At 36.9% G+C, this 21,277-nt stretch overlaps 1 protein-coding gene across 15 annotated transcripts in view; it reads right to left on the reverse strand.

Annotated features, from left to right (window-relative positions):
* Positions 1-21,277, reverse strand: part of LOC112111063 (sodium channel protein type 1 subunit alpha) — a 107,969-nt gene that overhangs the window by 34,294 nt on the left and 52,398 nt on the right. For 13 of the 15 annotated variants that reach the window (XM_026647542.2, XM_026647540.2, XM_026647535.2 and 10 more), the window contains 4 exons: positions 19,013-19,130; positions 14,115-14,269; positions 11,826-11,999; positions 5,468-5,590 (listed from right to left, as the gene is read on the reverse strand). In XM_026647542.2, the coding sequence (XP_026503327.1) occupies positions 5,468-5,590; positions 11,826-11,999; positions 14,115-14,269; positions 19,013-19,130 (570 nt within the window). The remainder of the gene's footprint in view (positions 1-5,467; positions 5,591-11,825; positions 12,000-14,114; positions 14,270-19,012; positions 19,131-21,277) is intronic. The other 2 variants (XM_029910506.1, XM_026647538.2) reach the window with 1 other exon arrangement.

A 21,277-nucleotide genomic window follows, 5' to 3' on the forward strand; every position in this document is an offset into this window, starting at 1 on the left:
GAAGGGAAGTATTAGCAGAGCCAAACACATGAGACAAAGTTTATTACCTAGAAGTAGGAACTCAGAATTTAAAACATTCAGTATTAGAAAATTTTAGGGGTAATTAAGAGCCAACAAAGAAAAGACAGGCAGATAAATGAGAGACAGAAGGACCAGAGAATGAGCTGAGGTAGATGAAAAGCAGAGTGTTAATGTGTATAACAGTGATGCGCAAGGTTGAAGCTAGAAAAAGAAGTCTCAGAGAAAGGGAAAATTGCTCCTTCCTCAAAAACAGTATAATCATTTTTATTTTTGCTAAACTGTTATGCCATTGGACTGGAACAAAGGACGATGTATTCTGGAATCATGCCTCTGGCAGTGACCTGTACCTAATACCTTCAGAGAAAAGCAAAAAACTTCCAAAAATCCCACAATGCACAAGATATTGTACAATACCTTATCATGGAAAAAATTTCTACCCAATCCCAACTGGTGGTCAGTTTATGCCTTAAAGTATGAGAACTGATGGCTCTTGTAAATATTTAATTTAGCTAGTGCAACTGCAGATGCTATTTTTATTCATATAATTTGTTAATCTCTTTTTGAATTTTACTAAACTGTTTGATTTAATAAGAACCTACAGTTCCCAGAGCAACCTTAACCCTGCTTTTTAACACATACTCATTACATGATTAAGTCTTTTTGAAGGAATAATATAGAAAAAATGTTTCTTTTACATCCTTTCCTACCCTATACACTATCTGCCAACCAGTATGTCAAATTGACTGAAGTTATATGATAATGTAATGAAAGACACTATTGTAAATGCACATGGAAAAGGAAACAAAATAACTAGTTGATGCGGGAAACCATATCTCAGAATTTCCAAATTTTTGTGAAAATACAATCTTACCATTACACTAATGTAGCTTTATTGATCTTAATTTATTTGCTTTTAATTTTTTTTTTAAATTATGGCAAAAAGAAAACATACAATGTATTTCAATAAGTATTTAATAAAAACCATGCTTATTTCAATTTATGATCCTCAAAAATGACTGAATGAATTTTCATTAAAATCCAATCAAACAAAAAACCTGATAAAAAAACATGAGAAAATTCAGCTAGATAAGTTATTTCTTCAGAGAGTTATTAGCTGTTCTTCTAACTGTAAAGTCAACTAGAATTACTGGCTGCTATGAGAATGATCACAGAGTACTACTATATTCATTTTATGATTTTTGAAAACTTAGAGACAGAATCTTGACAGAGTTAATTTTTGTACATTTTTGTAATTGAAGAGTTGGTTCCTAAGATACTGGGGTCCTGGTTGAGTGTTTAGAAATCTGGGTTGGTAAATAAGATCAGATTTCTCAAAGAAAAAACCCTCAAATGATATAACTGTCTGATCAACAACATATTATAGATAGACAGATTTCCAACAAATTCATAATCTAAATGGAAGGGGAAACTTATACAACTGTTGATTGGTTCAAACTTAGAATACAAAGACCTCAAAGGTGATAAAAATACTCAGTTAAAACTAATGCAGTTTAACTTGATGCATCATTCATACTGGAACCATCAAAAGTAAACAGATTAAACCTGGAAGACTCTGGGCTATTCCAGTGATGTTCTCATCCATCTGGTGATCTCACACTTATGTTCTAGAGCTGTATTCAAATAATTGTGTTTTGAAAAGATATGACAATGAATGCATATTTTTAAATCAGTGATGTGCCTCCTGTGTAATGTTTCTAAACTTCAAGGATTAACAAAAGACAAAATTACATAAGGTTGTTATTGGCATTTTAACTGCTAAGAATATCTTCATAAGAACAAGGAAAACTTCCATCTCTAACAGAGACAGGTTCCGATAAGAAAAATTCCAGATTGTAGGATGATAACGATAAGATTGAAAATACTTCAGGACCTATTGGCAATATCTCATCAGAGGCCCTAATTCTTCCTATCATACTTTCTATCTTGTTTCCCCCCCTTTATCTCTTCTGTTCTATGAAGGGTAAGATGATTTTATGAGTTATGTTTAAAGAAAGAAATGTGATCTCTCAGTTTTAGAAATGTGATCTGTGTGCTTATGATGAATTCTTTCAGTAAACTGATCCATTTTTTCAGTGTATGCATTTTAAAAAACTCCAGCAAACATGAAATTAAATAATATAGAGAGACTGACTATAGGATTATCTATTCTTGTGAATATTCAAATCATAGCACTGCGTGTGCTGACTGTAAATAAAGTAATATACTGTGTACGCTCTGCATACCACTTTAAAATGTTCAAAACTGCAGACCAAATATCTTCGAACAATGCAAAGCACACATCCTCTTTCAGGACTACATAGATGACAAATTAGAAGTTTAACTCAAACCTGTTTGTGGTAGAGCCAAGTGAAAAAAAGAGCATCTAAAAATGTCTTAAGAACTGACAAACTTTCCTCCTGCAACACTAGCTCTGATAACTCAAAATAGCTAAACTGATTTTCACGAAGGTTTCTACAGAAATTTATTTCTCTGCTGAGATCAAACATGAAAAATTTCAATCCCATAGGTATTTTTTGGGAAAGGTCAAAGCAATTAAAAAGAGGGGTGTAGAATGGAAGTATCAAGTATAATAATGTTATTGGGACACTCAAATTAGAACACTCCCCTCTGGCCCCACTCCATGTAGTAATTAGACACAGTGAAAGGATTAAGGGTAGCAAAGGGGAGAATACAGTACCCATAATAAAGGGTTGAGGGGAGGAACCAGCGCTCCACCCCATCCAAGTTGAAGAAAGATTATCCTATATGAAATAGAAATATATACTTTATTATTAATTAGGTATCTGTAATGACCGAAACACTTGGTGTTACACGTTATAACTTAGCAGTATGTGATACTGTCAATTTTCTTTTAAGTCTAGAGTGCTCTTGAAAAATAAGGTGTTCAAGCCTCAACATCATTTCCCTGGTAAGGGAATCTCAGAAATATCTATTGAATTTTAGGAGTATATTTAAGACATCAATTACTGTTATTTAATTTTACATGTTGAGAAATTGGACTGGAAATTTGAAATACGGTAAATGTTTAAAGCCATCAGCCAGAAATGTGCATAAAACATGCAAAACTGAAAGTTCAATGTGGATAATTTTTAAAAATTGTCTTCTGCCTGCTACTACTTTTCTAATGCAGAAATCAAGCACGGCACAACATGCTTTACTCATTGAAGCTACACACAAACACATGCATTATTATTACCTAAACCAATTAGACAAAGCAATGTATATTTGATTTTCTACATCTAAAATAACATACAAATTCAGAACTAGTGCAAGAGCATTATGTTACAAAGAGTAATAAAAAACTTAACATAAAAGCAATGGGTATATTCAAATCTTAGTTTGCAGGTAATCATCATTAATCTACATGCATTGAGATGTGAACATAACCCTAAATCTGTGACTGAGATTTAATTTAAATGAAAGCAATTCTTTACTTTGCCTTCCAGCATCTGGGTGGAGTTAGTTTTTTTTTTTTTTTTTTTGAAGTTCATTGTTTTGAAGTATTAAACACTTCTCAGAATACAATGCAACAACAGAATCCGATTTCAGATGTTCTTATTCTGGCAAAACTCATTCCTGTGCAGGGGGCTAGCACAGTCTATGGAACACTTCAGACCTATATTTACCTAAATGGCTCATAGGCCTTGTGCCAGCCCTCTGCACAAGGAATAATATTTGCAACAGAGAATAACCAAGTTAATCTATAACCATATCATATACAAATATTAGTGAACAGTAAAATGTATACATTAGAACCAACAGAATGGATTGGATTCATCAGGATTTTACTGACTTGGTAAAAGGTTGAAAAAGCACTTTTTGTTGAAATTTTCACACTCTCCCAATTCACTAAAATAGAAAACAGGACATTCCTAAAAATAGGATCATAATCTAAACTAGATTTCTGATATCAGATTTTTCTTTAAATTGGCACAGTTCCAGTAAAATCAATGGGACCATACCAATTTACACCAGCTGAGAACCTGTTAACAGTCTCTTATTTACAGAGGCTTTGTGGAATAAATTTCATTCCTTTCCAGAAAATACTCTGCATCTTTTTGAAGGTGGTGAAAAATCTTAAAACGAAAAAGATACTTGCTGAATCAAAAATCAGCCAGTTTTGCCACAGCTCATTGTAGGTATATGCAATGCAAGAAAGCAAAGAGGTTTAATTTCTCCCCCCAAATTTACTATTTCCTGCAAGCAGACAAAAGAAACACTGGAGTACTTGACCCAGCTCTTAGCCTATTACATTTTGCTAATTTATCAATTCACAAATTTATCATTTTAAGGACTTTGTTAAATTAAGACATGGTTATCTGAAACTGAAATTCATGATCTAGTCATGTTTGAGTTAATAGTTTTTTCTTGTGAAGTCTGAAGTAAAGATATGTAACGTGATGGATACAATTTGAGGACCTCAATTCTAACAATCTGAATTTGATTTCATGATACTACTGTGGAGTTACCGTATATCTAAACACAATTTAGACAGTACATTGCAAACTGTCTATTTTACTAAATTAGATCTGATTTTGACATTATCAGAAAGCTGCTTCCTCTGATGTTTCCATGAAGTGGAAAAATCATTCTCTTAAAATTAAATAGATTTCAATGACATGCACATTGGGCTAATTTGTATTCAGCAGCTGCAAGGAATAGAAAATAGTAGACAAAGGAAACGCTAAGTAAAAAGAGACCATTTCTTGTGTGAGATGGAGAACAGTGATTCTAACTTACTCAAAATAGGAACTAAATATAATGTGTGTGTAGTACTGAATAACTGGATTTTTCCTGGAGTCAACAGAATAGTTATTTAACAATAAATTATCTCATCAAGAAAAATAATCCAGAAAAATAATTCATATTTTTTCTCATGTGTCCGTCAGCCACTGACAGAAATAGATGTAAAACTACTAACTGGGCCAAATTCAACGCTGGTGCGATCGAGTGAACTTCAACAGAGTTACAACAAAGCTGAATTTGGAGCTTTATTTTTTATGAAAATACAAAAGATCTGAATTTGTAACAAGGAAGGTACTTTTTTAAACTGGTGCTCAATCAGATTCTCGTAGAAACCTTGTGGTATGTTTATCAGCACCAAATTGTACAAAATCTACTCATCTTGAACTCATTTTTCGAAAATCCGTTAAGAGTTAATATATTTATTTCTCTGATTATTTCTGTATCCTTAAAGAAAAACTCCTGAGATTGGCTAGAAAGTAAAGTAACTGGAATGAACACAACTAAAGTATGATATTGCATATGGATTTAGGTGAGCTGATAAAGCCTTTTGCTTATCTTTTAGATACTCAGTAGATAAGAGGATAGTACAGCCTTTCTGCATGGATTTGTCATTCCTTATTCTGCATGCATTGTTTCTTTTTAGGCATGCATTATTTCAGGTTCTTTCATTTTGTCTTACCCGCATCCCTTCAAATCGCGACAAGGCTCTCAGAGGTCTCAAAGCTCTTAGTGTCCTAAGGGACTTAATGGCACCAAGTTCCGAGTAACCTAATGCATTCGCTGTTAAGCTAACCAAGGAGACCTACATAAAAAACAAAAAAGCAAAAATTACTCATTTTGTACATATCACTATATATCCCATAGATGTGCGTTACAGCCTTCTCAAGTAGAATCTAAGTTGGAGCACTTTCTTCAGAAATCTTTCTGTAGCCTGGAGAAAATCTTTTAAATTAAGGAAAAAAGTAGGAGAAAAAGGAAGGAGTAGCATAAAGGAATTAAAGGAGAAATAGGGGAATAATGCCATAAGATACCCATTGATGAATACTGGCTGATACAAGGAAGCATAAATATTTTGTATTCTCATATCTTGTTTGTGATACACTAAGATTTGAAGGAAAACAAAAATTCTCATACACAAAAAAAAACCCTACAGAGGAAATTAAAGTGAATCTACACTGTTTGTCAGTCTAGGTACTGATCTTAGTCTTACACATTAAAATTTTGAGAACATTCTTTGAACCATTATAATGGCCATTTGATTGTATTTGAGAGCCACAGTCAATAGGGAAATTATAGAAATCTGTTCAGAATTTACAATATTATTGATCAACAGCTGATGAAGCAAGAATGATCCTCTGTAAATTGGTATGAAAGATCAGTCCCACAGCTGATTCACTTCTTTTCACTGACCATTCATTCTCCCTGACTTGCTCACTTTTCATGCTCTATAGGTGGACATGATCATGGCTTACATGCTCTAAAGTAGAGAGAAGAGACGCTAAAAGAGTACTTGAACAATGATGATATAAAGCTCTCAAAAATAATAATTATTTAAAGAAGTCCAGTAAAGCAACCGATTGAGGAAAGAGATCTTTATTACATACGTTGAAAATCCAGTTTTATCTTCCAATGCTTTAGAGTTGTCTGTAGTAGCCTTGCCCCAGCTTGCACTCCCAAGCCCTGGGAGAGGAGACGCAAATGATGTTCTGACTGACAGGGTCTGCAATACTGAGGTGGCGGCAGCACTGGGAGAGAGTCCAGGGAGCAGTGCAGAGTCCTGGTCCTGTGCAGGGAGCCTGCCACTTGCCTGGTATGGCAGTGAGAGAGAGGAGCCGCCAGCCGTGAGCAGTGGCAGATTGTTGAGGACTGGTTCCTGTGTGCTACTGGGTGCATGGAACAGGACCCCTGAAGTGCTGGAGGCAGTAGGAGGCAGTGGGCACCAGGGGAGTGGGGAGCGGCCCCCATGGGGGCAATCGTCGTCCCTCTTTACAATGCTAGGTGCCTGCGGTAGCAATGGTAGATTTGTTTTTCTTGATTGGAAGATATGAACTGATTGGGGAACGTTTTGGGGTGGAGATTTGAAGTGTTTGTGCCTAGGATAAGATCATAGCAAAAGGTTGTAGTCTGAAAGAGTGGTCTGAGGGCAGAAGGAGCTGGGCTGAATTACCTAAATTTACTAGCAATGGTTAAAACCCATCAGTAAGCCCACAAATCTTGGTGACGTGGTGCCTCTGCCTCCACCATAAGTGCTCCCATCCATCCCCTCACTCACTCTAAAATTATGGATTTGATATCTCCCTTTCTAGCGAAGAGGATGGATTTGTGGGGGGTCAGATACTATCTTGTAAGGACTGGAGATCATGACCACCATACGGTCTGAGCCCTTCGGGTCTTTGTTCTAACTCTTATACAAAGACTGATGTGGAGGTTGCCCGAATCAAGGCCAGGTCAGTTTCCCCAGGATAATGATGTAGATGAACTTTTTAACCCTCTTTTGAAATCTACCCCTAGATTGTCAGATCTTTTTGATGGATCTGCAGAATCAAATGCAAACTTTTCATCACACACTGCCCCTGGTCATGAACACTATATAAGGCTGGGAAAGCTTATTGGTAAAATGTTTACTGACATTTCTGAAATCAAAAAATCTTAATTGATTTCAAGGTCATGCTGGGGGGCCTGTGGCAGATACAGCAAGAGTTTAAATACACTAAAGAAAATTGTGTTTTCAGTAGCTACAAAGCTGAATAGTGGGCTTGATCTCCCTCCTGCACATAATCAGAGCAGTGGTTCTGAGGTAGGAGTTTTGGGTAATGGTATTGAAATAGTATTTTATTCCTGTATCCCCTTCTGCCATACCCCTTTCCAGGCATGTGTCCTGTGAGCCCATGCTCATGGTTCTAGATATTCATTCTTGCCTGGATAAAAGCTCCTCATTGTCTGAAGACGAACTTGATGAACAATCAACAGACACATAGTCTTCCTTCTCAGAGCAACTCTCAACACAATCTGACACAAAGTCACTATCATCTACTACACTATTATCACAAATCATTTTTATAAGGTCGGAAATAGAATATTGTGCCCATTTGTTCGCCATCTTGAATTGTGCAACACAAAAAATCCCCTTAGGAGTCTCCTGAGTCTGCAGTATTTGGAGCACAATAACTAGACAGAAAAGCCTCTTATGAGTGTCAAGCAAAGATATCCAGCATCAGTCCACTCTGTTGAGAATACCTAACAAGCCCAGATTTGAAGGAACCAACATCCTTGAAGTACCTTCTACCTTAGGATGACTGTATGCAGCAACCACCGTCACTGCAAGGCATTATCAATTAGCGTACGCACGGTCCTAAAACAGCCTACTTGGATGGTCACTAGTTCATGAGTTATCGTAACACACATGTTCATGGGGTACAATATTATCCCACAAACGCATTATCAGTTAGCATATGCAAATTAAATTTATGTAAAAAAATCCCAGCTTGCTTACCGAGGAAGACATACTTACCACTATTAGAATATAAGATATTCTCACTAGAAGCAAACGTGTACATAGAACTAAAAACCCAGGATAACAGTGCAACATATTTGTACCCCACATACAAAATGTTTTCAATCTAAAATTAATTTTTTTTGCAGAATTGTGTGTATGTGCTTAGGTGACAATGCCCTAAAACAGCATAGTTGGAGGGCCACTAGTTCATGAATAATTGCAACATATATGCTTGCAGGATGAAGGCTAGTGTATTAAATTAACCTATTAATATATAATGCTGTAAATAACACAGGATCAATAAATAAAGGATTGATCTCTCCTGCCCATGATCCATCATAGCATAACACAGCATAGCTCAGCAAGATTGGAAAAGTTAGCCAACCCTTGAAGGGAAGAATGAACTCATCTTGCCTAATTTCAAACACAGACATCATAAATTCGATGATGGATTTGGACTGAAGGGCTTATTGAAGTTGCTGCACCTGTACTACAGGTGTAGTCTTTGTTCCCTACATAGCCGCTCTGTAGCTACATGCTGGCACTTGTGCAATGGAAGCTCAGATATCGAATGTTTTTATTTTTAGGAAAGTATGTTAATATCTTTTCTGTTCTGTTCCACTGAAGTCAGTGCAAAACTCTCATTTACTTCAATGGAGCTAGGACTTCACCCACAATGATCATAATCAACTTTATTAAAAATATAACATGTTGTGCAGGTTCAAAAAAATGGCAAAAAGCGGGGCGGGAGGTAGAATATTTAATTCTATATTGCAGCAATATGGCTTCAGTGTTCTCCAGTATCTCATTTTACTCTGAGTAAGGAATGCATCAAGAAGGCTTTCATTTTCCCACAGCACTAATTAAGGATTTTGGACAAATTTAAGAGGAGATCTAGGATTTCACAATCTATTACATTGTAAGATGTAGCTCCTTCATATGTTGTAACTGCATGCCCAATCCATTTAGCTGCTGTGCACATCCTAAGCAATTACTTCATAGCCCTTGGAATTTGGTGGATGTGCTATCATCATCTAAAGGTTTTGATGCTACTCAGTGGTCAGAAGGTGTGTTAAAGAGCATTTCAGACTGCATTTTCCTTTCCCCTGTGATGTATATACATTATAGATGACTGAATCATTAGTCTGTACTCAGAATAAACTGATGCTATTAAATGGTCATGTAACAGCAATTATATCAAATATAAGTTGAAATATTATTAAAATATTAATAACAAATGCAAATTCTAACCAATCAACTTGCACAATATCAAAAAGTAGGAAAAAATATAAAGACAGAAGCAAAATACAACTAAATAATAATAAGAACTGGTTACTTACCTAACCTTACATTAGCTGTGGCTCTTCAAGGCATGTTGTCCATATATATGCTACTCTACTTGCACATGCGTCCCTTATGTTTGAGATCAGAATCTTTTGCCCAGCAGTGACCTGGGGCTGTACATTCACCGTGAGTGTCCTCATGTCCTGTGCTGAGGGCATAAAAGGGAAACAGCCCCAACCACCACTCTGTTCCTTCACCAATACAGAATCCAGAGGTTAAAGGATTCCATGGTAGTATGGAAGGAAGGTGGGTCATGGAATACATATTGACAGCATACCTCAAAGAACCACAGTTAGTGTAAGGTAAGTAACTGTTTCTTTTTCTTTGAGAGTTTGTGCATATATATTCTACTCTTGGTGACTCACAAGCAATGATGCGATATAAGGAAGGAGGATACACTGGGGGTATCTAAAATGGATAACTCATAACAGGATTTAAGGCAGGTAGACATCATTTAGAAAGTCTCTGGGTTGATATGGCCTGGGCCTTCAATCTGTCTGCAAATGCAACAAAGAGTCTTGGGGAAACTCGAAATGGCTTGGTTCTATGCAGTTAGAATGATAATGCCCTAAAGACATGCAGAGTGTCTTGTCTGGCCTCTTCCTGATTAGAATGTGGTTTCGGGAAGAAAACTGGTAAATGGATCATTTGGTTCATGTGAAAAACTGTTACTACCTTAGATAAGAATTTGGGATGGGACCTAAGGGTAACCATGTCCCTATGGAACACCGAATATGGAGGGTCTGCCATAAGAACCAAATATTGGATGATTGAACAGGTTACTCAAAGCTGGTGAATGGGACCTGGTACCTCTTACCTGTCTCCTTAAAGGTCAGTGTTACTGATGCTAGGGTCTGCCAGATAAGCTTTACTGACTCTACTAAGGCTTCATTAATAGGTAATGCCAGACAACCATGTAAAGAGGTATGGAGTATAAGAACATAAGAACATCCGTACTGGGTCAGACCAAAGGTCCATCTAGCCCAGTATCCTGTCTACCGACAGTGGCCAATGCCAGGTGCCCCAGAGGGAGTGAACCTAACAGGTAATGATCAAGTGATCTCTCTCCTGCCATCCATCTCCACCCTCTGACAAACAGAGGCTAGGGACACCATTCCTTACCTATCCTGGCTAATAGCCATTAATGGACTTAACTTCCATGAATTTATCCAGTTCTCTTTTAAACGCTATTATAGTCCTAGCCTTCACAACCTCCTCAGGCAAGGAGTTCCACAAGTTGACTGTGCGCAGAAAATATATGGAGATATACCTAGCTCATAGAACTGAAAGGAAGCCTGAAAGATCATCTAGTCCAGCGGGTACTGGAGAGTCATGGTACTGAGAAAATTCTTCTCTTGTCAAAAATAAAACAAAATAGCTCACTATGAAAAAATTACCAATGGGCAAGCTATCCTAGCACATTAAACCTACACACTCTATCATATACAAATATTTACACAAAATTTTAGGAAAAAGGTGCAAGAGTTCGTGGACACTGTGGAGTTCTATTCTGCAGCCACGGGCAGTAAAAAGTAACTGAGTGACAGAAGCTGCTGCTTCATCTTTTATGCCATTGGTGAGATGCACAAGGACATTTAGGGCAAGTTTATCCTCCCGCACTTCATCGGCAAAGCTGCACAGATGCAGCTGCACCGCTGTAGCGTGTCTTTTGAAGATGTGCTGTACCGACGGGAGAGCACTGTCCAGTTGGCATAATTATTCCACCTCCACAAGAGGCAGAAACAATGTCAGCGGGAGAGCGTCTCCCACTGACATAGTGTGGTGTGGATAGTGCTTAGGTAGATGTAACTTACAATGCTTGGGGAAGGTGTCTTTTTCACACCACTGAATGACGTAAGTTACATCGACTTAAGCGGTAGTGTAGACCAGCCCTTAGGGTGCATGCACAGTCCCAACTGACATTACTGGCCAGCTGATTCCGATCTTGGTCACATAGAACACACATGCACTGATAGTGGAATATATCTGGACAGCATTTGAAGAACTACAGGATTCTGGTCAAATCTTGAGTTCCTATGTGACTTTTAAAGAATTTTTGCCTACAATACTTTGCTTATTAAATATAAATTATTTTGGCATGGCTAATATCAAGAGTATAAATATTATGTTAATGAGTTCTACAAAAAGGAGACAGTAAAAGAAATATAAAAGAATACTTAGAAAATATATCACATACATCAACAATTAGGAAGTCCAGCCAGCACCAAGCATTAGTGAAGTATGTTTGATAGCCATATGCCACCCACTTGAGCAGCATTTCCAGAATGAAGATGTAAGTGAAAACCTTGTCAGCATATTCCAGCATGGTCTTGATAGTCTTGCGCTGCTCTATATATATGTCTTCAAAAGCCTAAAAACAAAAATATTCAAATGTGTTTAGTGTTCAGTAATGTTATAGTGTGTAGTTTAAATTGCAAAGACAAAGAAAATAAAAAAACTGAAATATTCTCTCCCTAAATACAAAGTCGGGGGGCCTGAGCTTTCTCCTACTTTTCTTTCTCAGATAAAAAACAGGGTTGTGTACTGTATTTGTCCATAGGTAAATCATATAGAATGCAGCCTATTAGGTTTTATTCTTATCTGTTGATCGATTTATCTATGGTATTTATATGTTTACTATAGTGATTACTATAGTGTCTGATTGCCTCACGATCATTAATGAATTTATCTTCACAATACCCTTATGAGGTAGGGAAGTACTATTATCTATTATCCCCATTTTCCAGATGGGGAAACTAAGACACAAAAAGACTATGGGCTAGATTTTTAAAGATATTTAGCACGCAGTGGGTTTTTCAAAAGCAGTATGAGCACCTAACGCTCATGGGTGTTAGGCAAGCCTGGATTCTAGGATCCTGCAAGGTAGAAGGGTCCCAGAGCTCGGGCTCCAGCCTGAGTCTGGAAGTCTACACAGCAATGAAACAGCCCCACAGCCTGAGCCCCGCACGCCTGAGTCAACTTGCATGGATCAGGCACAGGTGTCTAGTTGCTATGTAGACATACCTTAAGTGACTTGGCCACAGTCACAAAGAAAGTTGTGGCAGAGCAAGAAATTCAACCCAGGTCTCCTAAGTCTCTGACTAGCACCCTACCCACTGGATCATCTTCTGAAAATAAATAACTTAGGTGGTTTGTGAGTGATTCATACTTCTGCAAGTTTCACAAGCATAAGGTGACAGTACTATGTGAAATTATGTGAATTTTTTCCAAACATGGTGGTGGAAATTCATCTTAGCCAGTCATCCTGCCAACATGTCCTTCTCTTGCGAGTTCTTCCCAGTGACCTCCTTTCTCCATTCATTAGGAGACTGATCCAAAGCTCACTGAAGTAAATAGGAGCCTTTCTATTGACTTCAATATGCTTTGAATCAAGTCCTAGAGGTAAAAATACCACTTTTTTATATCATGTTCAGTATAAAATTGTTTATTAAATTGTTATATTGGTATTAAATAAAACAAAAGCTGGATGGTATTTATGGGCTTTAGTTCATGCCAGACAAAAGCCTTGGATTTTGTTTTATTTGAAACCAACGTAACAAATAACATGCTTTAGAGAACTGTATCTAAATGACTGGCCAAATACATTGCAAAGCATGACTGCTTAGACTCCTCAAGTGAATATGGATCCAGATTTGGTTTTACAGAAGTTCAGCTTTTCTGCCCCCCTTACTTATGAGGAGCATTCAGGATATTTTTATGGCATTTTTGCGGTGTGCTTCTTTTATTGCTACTATTTTATATTAATGACATTTTCTCTTTATTTTGTTCTCACTTATTTGGTAAGTTTTCACAAAGTGTTTGGTAGTTTGTATTTTTAGAGACATTCCTGTGGCTATTCAGTCTACATGAGTGAGAATTCTTGTTCTTAGAAGGCAGTAATTAGAAAAGATCCACATTGACTGATATCACCACAGTATTAAGATGTATGTATGTGGGAGGAGTAAGGTGGCTATTTAAACTGTACAGGCTAGCTTGGATTTTCCAAGAAGAGCAGGGAGTTGCACTGACTTTGTACCACCTGGAGGCGGATTTTCTGCAATGAACATCCCTGAGTTATACTGGTAGATGCTGATACAAACTGGGGGTGAAGCAAGCCCAAATAAATCATACATTAATTATGTTTCTCTTTTTCCACATATTGCACTATGTTTGCAACTCGATGGTCCCCCAGGCCACATGTCTCAGTAATACCTCCTTCAATCCCCTAGTCCAAACACTGAATGATGACTGTGCCTATGTGGCTATGCTGTGGAAAGAGGACTCCTTTTGCCCCCTTTTCACATTCAAAGCATTAACACTAGCATTAACTAGCATTCAAAGCATTAACATTTGGCCCTTACTGTTTAAAGATAACACATTTGGTTTTTTATCTGCAGGGGAAAATATGCTAAAAACTGTGTTTGATAAATCACATTTTAAAATATTTTCCCACAGAAACATTAAACTTATTTCAGGTTTCACTCACCAGAGCACCACTACTAAGGAGAATCATAAAGACAATGAAAGTCTCAAACCAGTTGTGTTCAACTATCTTGAAGCAGGTTTTCCTAAGATTCCACCATTGTTTTCCTCTCCCCTCTTCTAGGCTGACTTGACAGCACTTGAACCTTCGTACACAGCCTGTAAAGCAACATACATTTTGAGAAGGCAAAACAGAGAAGTGATGCTTAAGGAGATAATGTCTGATTATTTGACTAGTGGCATAGCAATTATATTTCCATGTACTTTATGGCTATAAGAAAATCTAAACTCTGATAAATACATTTTCAAAGCCCATTTTTCAAGCAGTAAAATCAAATGCGGTTAATAAGACAATTGGTATTTAAAATCAAATGAAAGAATGGGAAAGTATTTCTACTTTGCTGAGAGCTAACTGTGCTCAGTACTACACAAACAGATGAAGACATGGTCCCTCCCACAAAGAATTTAGAAGCCAAATTAAATACAATTAGTACAAATATACAGTCAAACTTCAAGCAGGTTTATATTTTTAATGCACTTATGTGTGGACATAAGTTATTGTAATACATTATTTACATTCCAGTAGCACCTAGATGTTCTAGTGAGGATCAGGGACAAATGTAATACATGATCCATGCCCTGAAGAGCTCACAATGTGGTCTGGGGAGTTAATTCTGATAAGGTACTGGAGGAAGTTCATTTTAAGGAAGGACTGAAAGAAGAGAGGGATGATGAGCAGCTTACAAGAAGAAGGGAGGAGTTCCAGGTATATGAGATGGCATGGAAGAAGTTACAGTGATGAAAGTGGAAGAAAGATAAAAATGGTACTTTCATATGTTGCCTTAAGAGACCTTTACATAGTGGGAGGAGGATTAGGAGGAAATTAAAGCAAAGATGTAGGCAGGGACAGATTTGTTCAGTGCCTTGAAGATGACAAGTCTGAACTGGAAAAAAAAGCAGAGAGAAAGCCAGTAAAAGGAGTGGAAGAGGATAGTCAGAGAGGTGGAACAGAATGTATTTTGAGCACAATCTAGTAAGACTAGCTAGGATACAGAGAGGCCAAAGAAAACTTTGCAGTAGTTGAGGTAAGAAATTAGCAGGGAATAGACAAGGATTTTAGTGGTGCTGATGAAAAGAAAAAAAAAAGATTGATTTTAGAGATTCTGTAAAGAAGGAAATGACAGCTTTCCTGAATCAGGGTCATAACAACTTTCATCCTCTGGTCTCCAAATCAAGACTATGGTTTCTGCAGTTTGTAAGAAAAGATTTGAAAACAGGTTATTGATGGTAAAATCCTGTACAAACCCACCACATTTCAATACTGAATTCAAGAACTGAATTTCTTTTTTCTTTTTAAAAAATCCATGAAAAGTTCTTATTCTTAAATCAGATAATAACTGTATACTTGTGGTGTTGATTGCAAATGATCCAAATCAAAAATTCCTACTCCCTCAAATGGAGTGTAGGGAGGATGGAGGTTTATCTCCTCTTTGCCATAACTTTAAAAAAACTCTTGACTAAAATTTTTAAACAGAATTCAGAAATGCATCATTAATTCCATAAATGTGCAATATGATTCAAGATTACCAAGTTAGGGCCAGATTCTGCCACCTTAAGCACGCTAAGAGATACTTTACTACATGAGAAGTTTCACTGAAATCAATGTTACCGATTCCAATAAGGTACTATTACAGTGTGCATAAGGGTAGAAGGTTGGGCCCCTAATTTGGCCAAATAACCATAAAATCAGCAAGTTGCTAGAAAAATAAAAACCTACAAACTTCCAGCAATATCTGCACAATGATTTATTCAACAAATTAATTATATTTGGCAGTTTCACCCTCTTTGCATATGTCACAAAGTTGCCTTTCAATTTGGCAGTATTGTTACCTCTCTCCCGAAGAGAGGCCATTGACTGGGATAAGCAGGGAATTACAAGTTAGGAATGAAGTACAGAGTAAGAGCTATGTCACTAAATCTTGCATATCAACTATTTGCCCTGGGTTAAGTAGACCCTGTTAGTCCCTCATTCTCATAAGCATTAAACTCACTCACACATTTTAAAAGTTGAATGAAGTGTTTAAAATGTGTTCACAATCTTTATAGTTCTATTTATGTTCTTCGAAAAGTATCTTTTACCGGGAAAACATTCATCAGTTGTGAAAAAAATCCTTTTACAGTGCAGTTAATCTCCTGTAACATACTGTGATAACATCTTTTTTGGTTTTTTTTCTCTTGTACATCACTTCATCTGAGAGGAATGCTACTTAATACTTCAAGCAGAAAAAAAGAAAATGGATTGCTTTGCAGGCATATTGCATGACTAGCTACTTCTTGTCAAAGATACAATGAACAGCAACTGAAAAACCTTTGTAAGCATGATCTTTTATTATAGGAGAGCTCATAAGGTCAATGTAATCATCAAATATAAAATGCATTAGGTTATGTATCTAAGATTATGTGTATCTATGAAATGTAACTGTACCATCTAGAAAATTATCTTAATTTATTTATTTTTCCAGTTTTGTTAAAGATTAGCATAGACAGTTTTATTTAAAGGTGGGAGTGAATATATTTTGTGGTTAACCCACAGGTGTGAAAATCAAAAATAAGGGTAGAAGGTCTAGTCTAAACAGTGCCACTGATTTGCTATGTGATCTTGTGTAAGTAATTTAGTCTTAGATTTTCAAAAGTGACTTCTGTATTATGGGTACCCAACTTTAGACAGCTATGGCCTTATTCTCAGTGCTGTTGAGCACATGCAACTCCCACTGAGTTTTCAGATTTTCTCCTCTTATTCATTAATCTTTCTGGCCTGGAAATTTTATAATTGACAGCTTTTAAAACTAAAATGGGCCAAATGATGACACGGATAGGTACAACTCAACTGACTGCAATGGAGTTGCATCCCCTTATGTGAGTGTTGATTTTTACCCAGTAATCACACAATGGGCTGAACCAGAAAGCACTAAATGGATTCCATTAATCTTCACTCGTCTGGTGATCCAAAACCTTTTAGCAACTTTGAGGGCACACAAAAAATAGGATTCCTCAGGAAGTATCAGAGTTCTCCTTCATGATGGACCAGTCTGTGGTGAGCTGGTGCAGGAATGGTTGTCCTCTACTCAGTGCCAATAACAACTTAGGGTAATGTGTCCCATCAGTGATGCAACTTTTGTAGTCCCTGAGATATGAGCTAGCCACTGATTTTCCACCTTTGGCAAGAGTTCTTTGCAGTTATGATGCATTTTCGCCTAGAAGCTTACTCTAAATTGGAGCAGAGTGCCAAGAAGTAAAGGAATCCTGGTGAAGTCAGGTTGAAGAGAGAAGCTTATCACTATGCATAAACTGATGGCACCTCTTGCCTGGGACCCAGTTTTCTCACAAGGAAAGAGTTTAATAGTGAATTTGTATTTAAGGGCCTATATCCTATTGTGGCCTCTTTTTGACCTGAGTGGCTTGTCAAATTTCAGAACCTGGGGGATGTTCCAGTTGGAAGCAGAAATAGTGTCTGGTATTCTTTCTGATGCAATCTTGTTTATTTATAAGGAACATACAAAGTCTTTTTTCTCCGAATGCTGAAGGAACCAATAACAAAAGGAGTAGTTTCTTAGTTTATAGCTCGTTAGCCAAGAGATCCAAAAAGCTCTCTCTCTCTAGTCTTACAGGCTATTGCTTGGCTTTCTTGATTTTTGTCTCTTCCTCCGTCTTTTCTTGTCTGTTCTCAGGTTGTGTGTGTTCTCTCACATCTTGATCTTCCTGCCCCCTCTGCACCCCTAATCACAATACTGAGCAGAATCCTCCACCCATATGGTGCTAGCTTCTGGGCAGAGTCTCTTAGGCCTTGTTTTAGGTGCATCCCCTTAACTGTCTCTTACAATTATCTTAAATGAAGACTGTGTTTCACACATCAGTTTGAACAAAGTTTTGACTCTGCCCCTAACAAGGTTGCACCCAGTTCATAACACTATTTATTTCAAGGCCCATAAAGTGTCCAGTGGAGTTGGGCATGAAAGGCCAATGAGTGGAATGGGGGACCGCATTGGACTGTTTTTTCTGCCAGGTAGCAGGTGAAGAGAATTTCTTCTCCTTTTGACAATTTGTTTAAATAAAGGCTTGGCCAGCATTTAAACCAAGATGGAGTTTTGTGGAGTTTTTATTTACCAGTGACTGAGTAGCAGTTACTGATACACTAAGGTTATGTCTACACTACAGACCTTACAGCAGCACAGCTGTACCGCTGCAGATGTGCCACTGTAAGGTCTCCTGTGTAGGTGGGAGAGTTCTCCCGCCAGTATAATTAAACCATCCCCAACAAGTGGTGGTAGCTATGTCGGCAGAAGAGCGTATCCTGCTGACACAGCACTGTCCACACCAGCACTTTCGTCAGTGAAACTTTTGTCGGTCGGGGTGGTTTTTTTCACAACCCTGACCGACAAAAATTTTACTGACAAAAGTGCTAGTGTAGACAAAACCTTATTCTGCTTTGTAATTGTCTCTGAGAGCTAGCTATGAAAAGTGCTTAATAAGTGCTACGTGTTATTATTACCTAATTAGGACAGTTTCCAATTTTTAAATACTACACTAGTTGGAGCTAATTCAGAACCCTCAGAAAAATAAACAGATTTCTTCTGTTTTTGGGAATAATGGCAATTTGCTTATATGATATAATTGTCCCCAATTCTTTGTTATCTGAAAATCATTATAAAGCCCCATCAGCAGTATTATCTTCAGTGTATATTATGTACTGAACATACCATTGCTAAAATTCATGATTATTTAGTGTTAAAGTTTGACAATATAGCAAATATTTCAAGCCATAAATATTATTAGACAGTGTAAGTAAATATTTCATTTTACTTTATATTTTTAACAGTACAGATTATATTTTGCTTCACTCACCTTCTGTAAAACAGGCCTCTGGCTCAGTAGCTTCTTCGGGTTCAGCTTCATGTTGCTCTTCTTCAGGATGTCCAATATCAACCGTGCTACCTTCAGATGAGCTGGACAAATTTAGCTTCTGTTAAATAAAAAACCCCACAAAGATTTAATCAACGTATTTAAGGTAAATATTAATGCTCACAGACATAGCAAAAATTAATCGTATGTGTCTACTCTTTTACATTTTTGAATGTTTTAGTGCTCAATTTAGGTAAGTAATTGATACATTTGTGCTCATTTTAGCTGCCACTTCAGTACTCTATGTGTCCTTTTAATACAAAGTTAAACCAGGCATTTTATTAATTATTACTATTGTTTCTGGAAAGCATTATAGAAATATAGGCCTATATTCCTGGGCCTGAGTGAACTATGGTTTTAAATTGAGTTTGGTTGTTAGCATGAGTGATGGGCCCAAAGCACATGATCAAAAAGAAGGAGATCATGAGAAAGAAGGGTTGTTTGTATTAAATTTGTAGTGTCCCTTGAAATACCAGCATTGTTTTCTTTAAGGTTTGGGTTGAAGTAATACAAATAAAGAAAACATGGTTTAATGGGGTCCAGGCAGAGTAAATAATTGGTTAGATAGGTTTGTTTAATTTATGATAAAGAAATGCTTAGTCCAGTAGTTAGTTAGGACTGCTTGTTTTAACTGGGCCAGAGAACTGGGTTTAGCCCTAAACTGCCTCATCCGGCTTTAGCTAAAGTCTGATAACCTGCCATGACATCACTTGTTTATTATAGTGTATAAAGGGCAAGTTTTTTGGAGTTTCTTTGTCAGAGCTGTTCCTTACCCTTCCGGAGTCACACTATAATATGACGGTATCTCCTGAGCCTGCTTTTGTTGTGAGTATTTGGCCAATGCTTATAACTGTATTAGGACTAGAATATAAAGTATAAGTGTGTATATGCTTGTATTTTGGATGTAATCAATATCAAGTGGCCTTTAACTAATAAAGGAATATTTTTAGGGAAATTATTTCCAATAGGCATCATCAAGACTTAGTTAAGGAAATTAATGGTACACATACACACACAAACACACTCCGGTGTGTACGTTGCTGTACTGCTAACCAGTGCAAGCATATAAGAAGTATTTGAATAACAGCACTATGCAAAAGGTTTGTAACCAACTGGTTTTATGTTTCATTGAACAATGAACCCAAAGCTTGCTTACATTTGTAAACTTGAGGACCAAGCACAGGTTGAAAGTTAAGAAGTTCTGAGGAGTTTTACCACTGACATCTTTTATGACTTTGGGGAAGTCACTTCAGCTGAAATTTTAATATTTGGGTGCCCATTTTGGGACACTGTAAAGGACCGGATTTTCACAAAGTGGTAAGCAGCTACTCTTTGAAAATCAAGCTTTTCAGTATTCTCTCTAAAATCATAAGGGCTTGAAGCAATTTTGAAAAAAAGACAAAAAGCTGAGATTCTGGAGCAATATCCACAGCTGCAGCATTGTGGAATACATTGAATTCTGGGTATAACAGATGCTTAGTGTAGAAAATTAAGATGGAAAAGAGAAAACAGTTAATGTGAAATATGTAGTATGCCTCATTCTGTCATAAAGTAGTTGCAATTAACAAGAGTAAATTCTCAGACAAGAGAAGCAACTTTTAATGAAAACATGAAATGAACTGAAAGTCATGATACAAATTCTGACATCTACAAGCATAGACCAGACTTGGATGAAGAATATAATATTATGATAGCATTTTAGTTGACAAACAACCCTGTCATGTTTCACCTGCTAGGGGAACTCAGTAGTCTAACCCAATCTTCTGAGATATGAAAAACACCAAGTTTTGTTTGATGATAATTGTGAAGTTTACCTATTATGGAGGAGGAACTAACATGTAATAAAACTGCATGCTGTGTATGTTAATGCTATAAATGAGATAGCAACATTTTGAAACTGAAAAAAGTAATGATGAAGACTTACACACATGCCTAATCTTCTAATCTGACATGGTGTGAGTAGTCCTATTGATTTCAATGGAAAAACTCACAAGGCATGAAGTTAAATATGTGTATAAATCTTTAAAGTATCATGGCCTTAGCTTTTATATATTAAATGCTCATTTCAAGAGATGAGATGTGACATCTGTTGCTATACTTCCAACTACTGGTGAAGAAAAATGTTTGAGGGCAGCATTATTGATCTATTTCTGTATTCTGTTGACATTTGCAGCTGATAGAGGTATTTGCAATGCTCTTAATTTTTTA

The sequence above is a fragment of the Terrapene carolina genome, unplaced genomic scaffold (genome assembly GCF_002925995.2).
Source record: "Terrapene carolina triunguis isolate 2854851 unplaced genomic scaffold, T_m_triunguis-2.0 Scaffold62, whole genome shotgun sequence".
In the NCBI taxonomy this organism is placed as follows: Eukaryota; Metazoa; Chordata; order Testudines; family Emydidae; genus Terrapene; species Terrapene triunguis.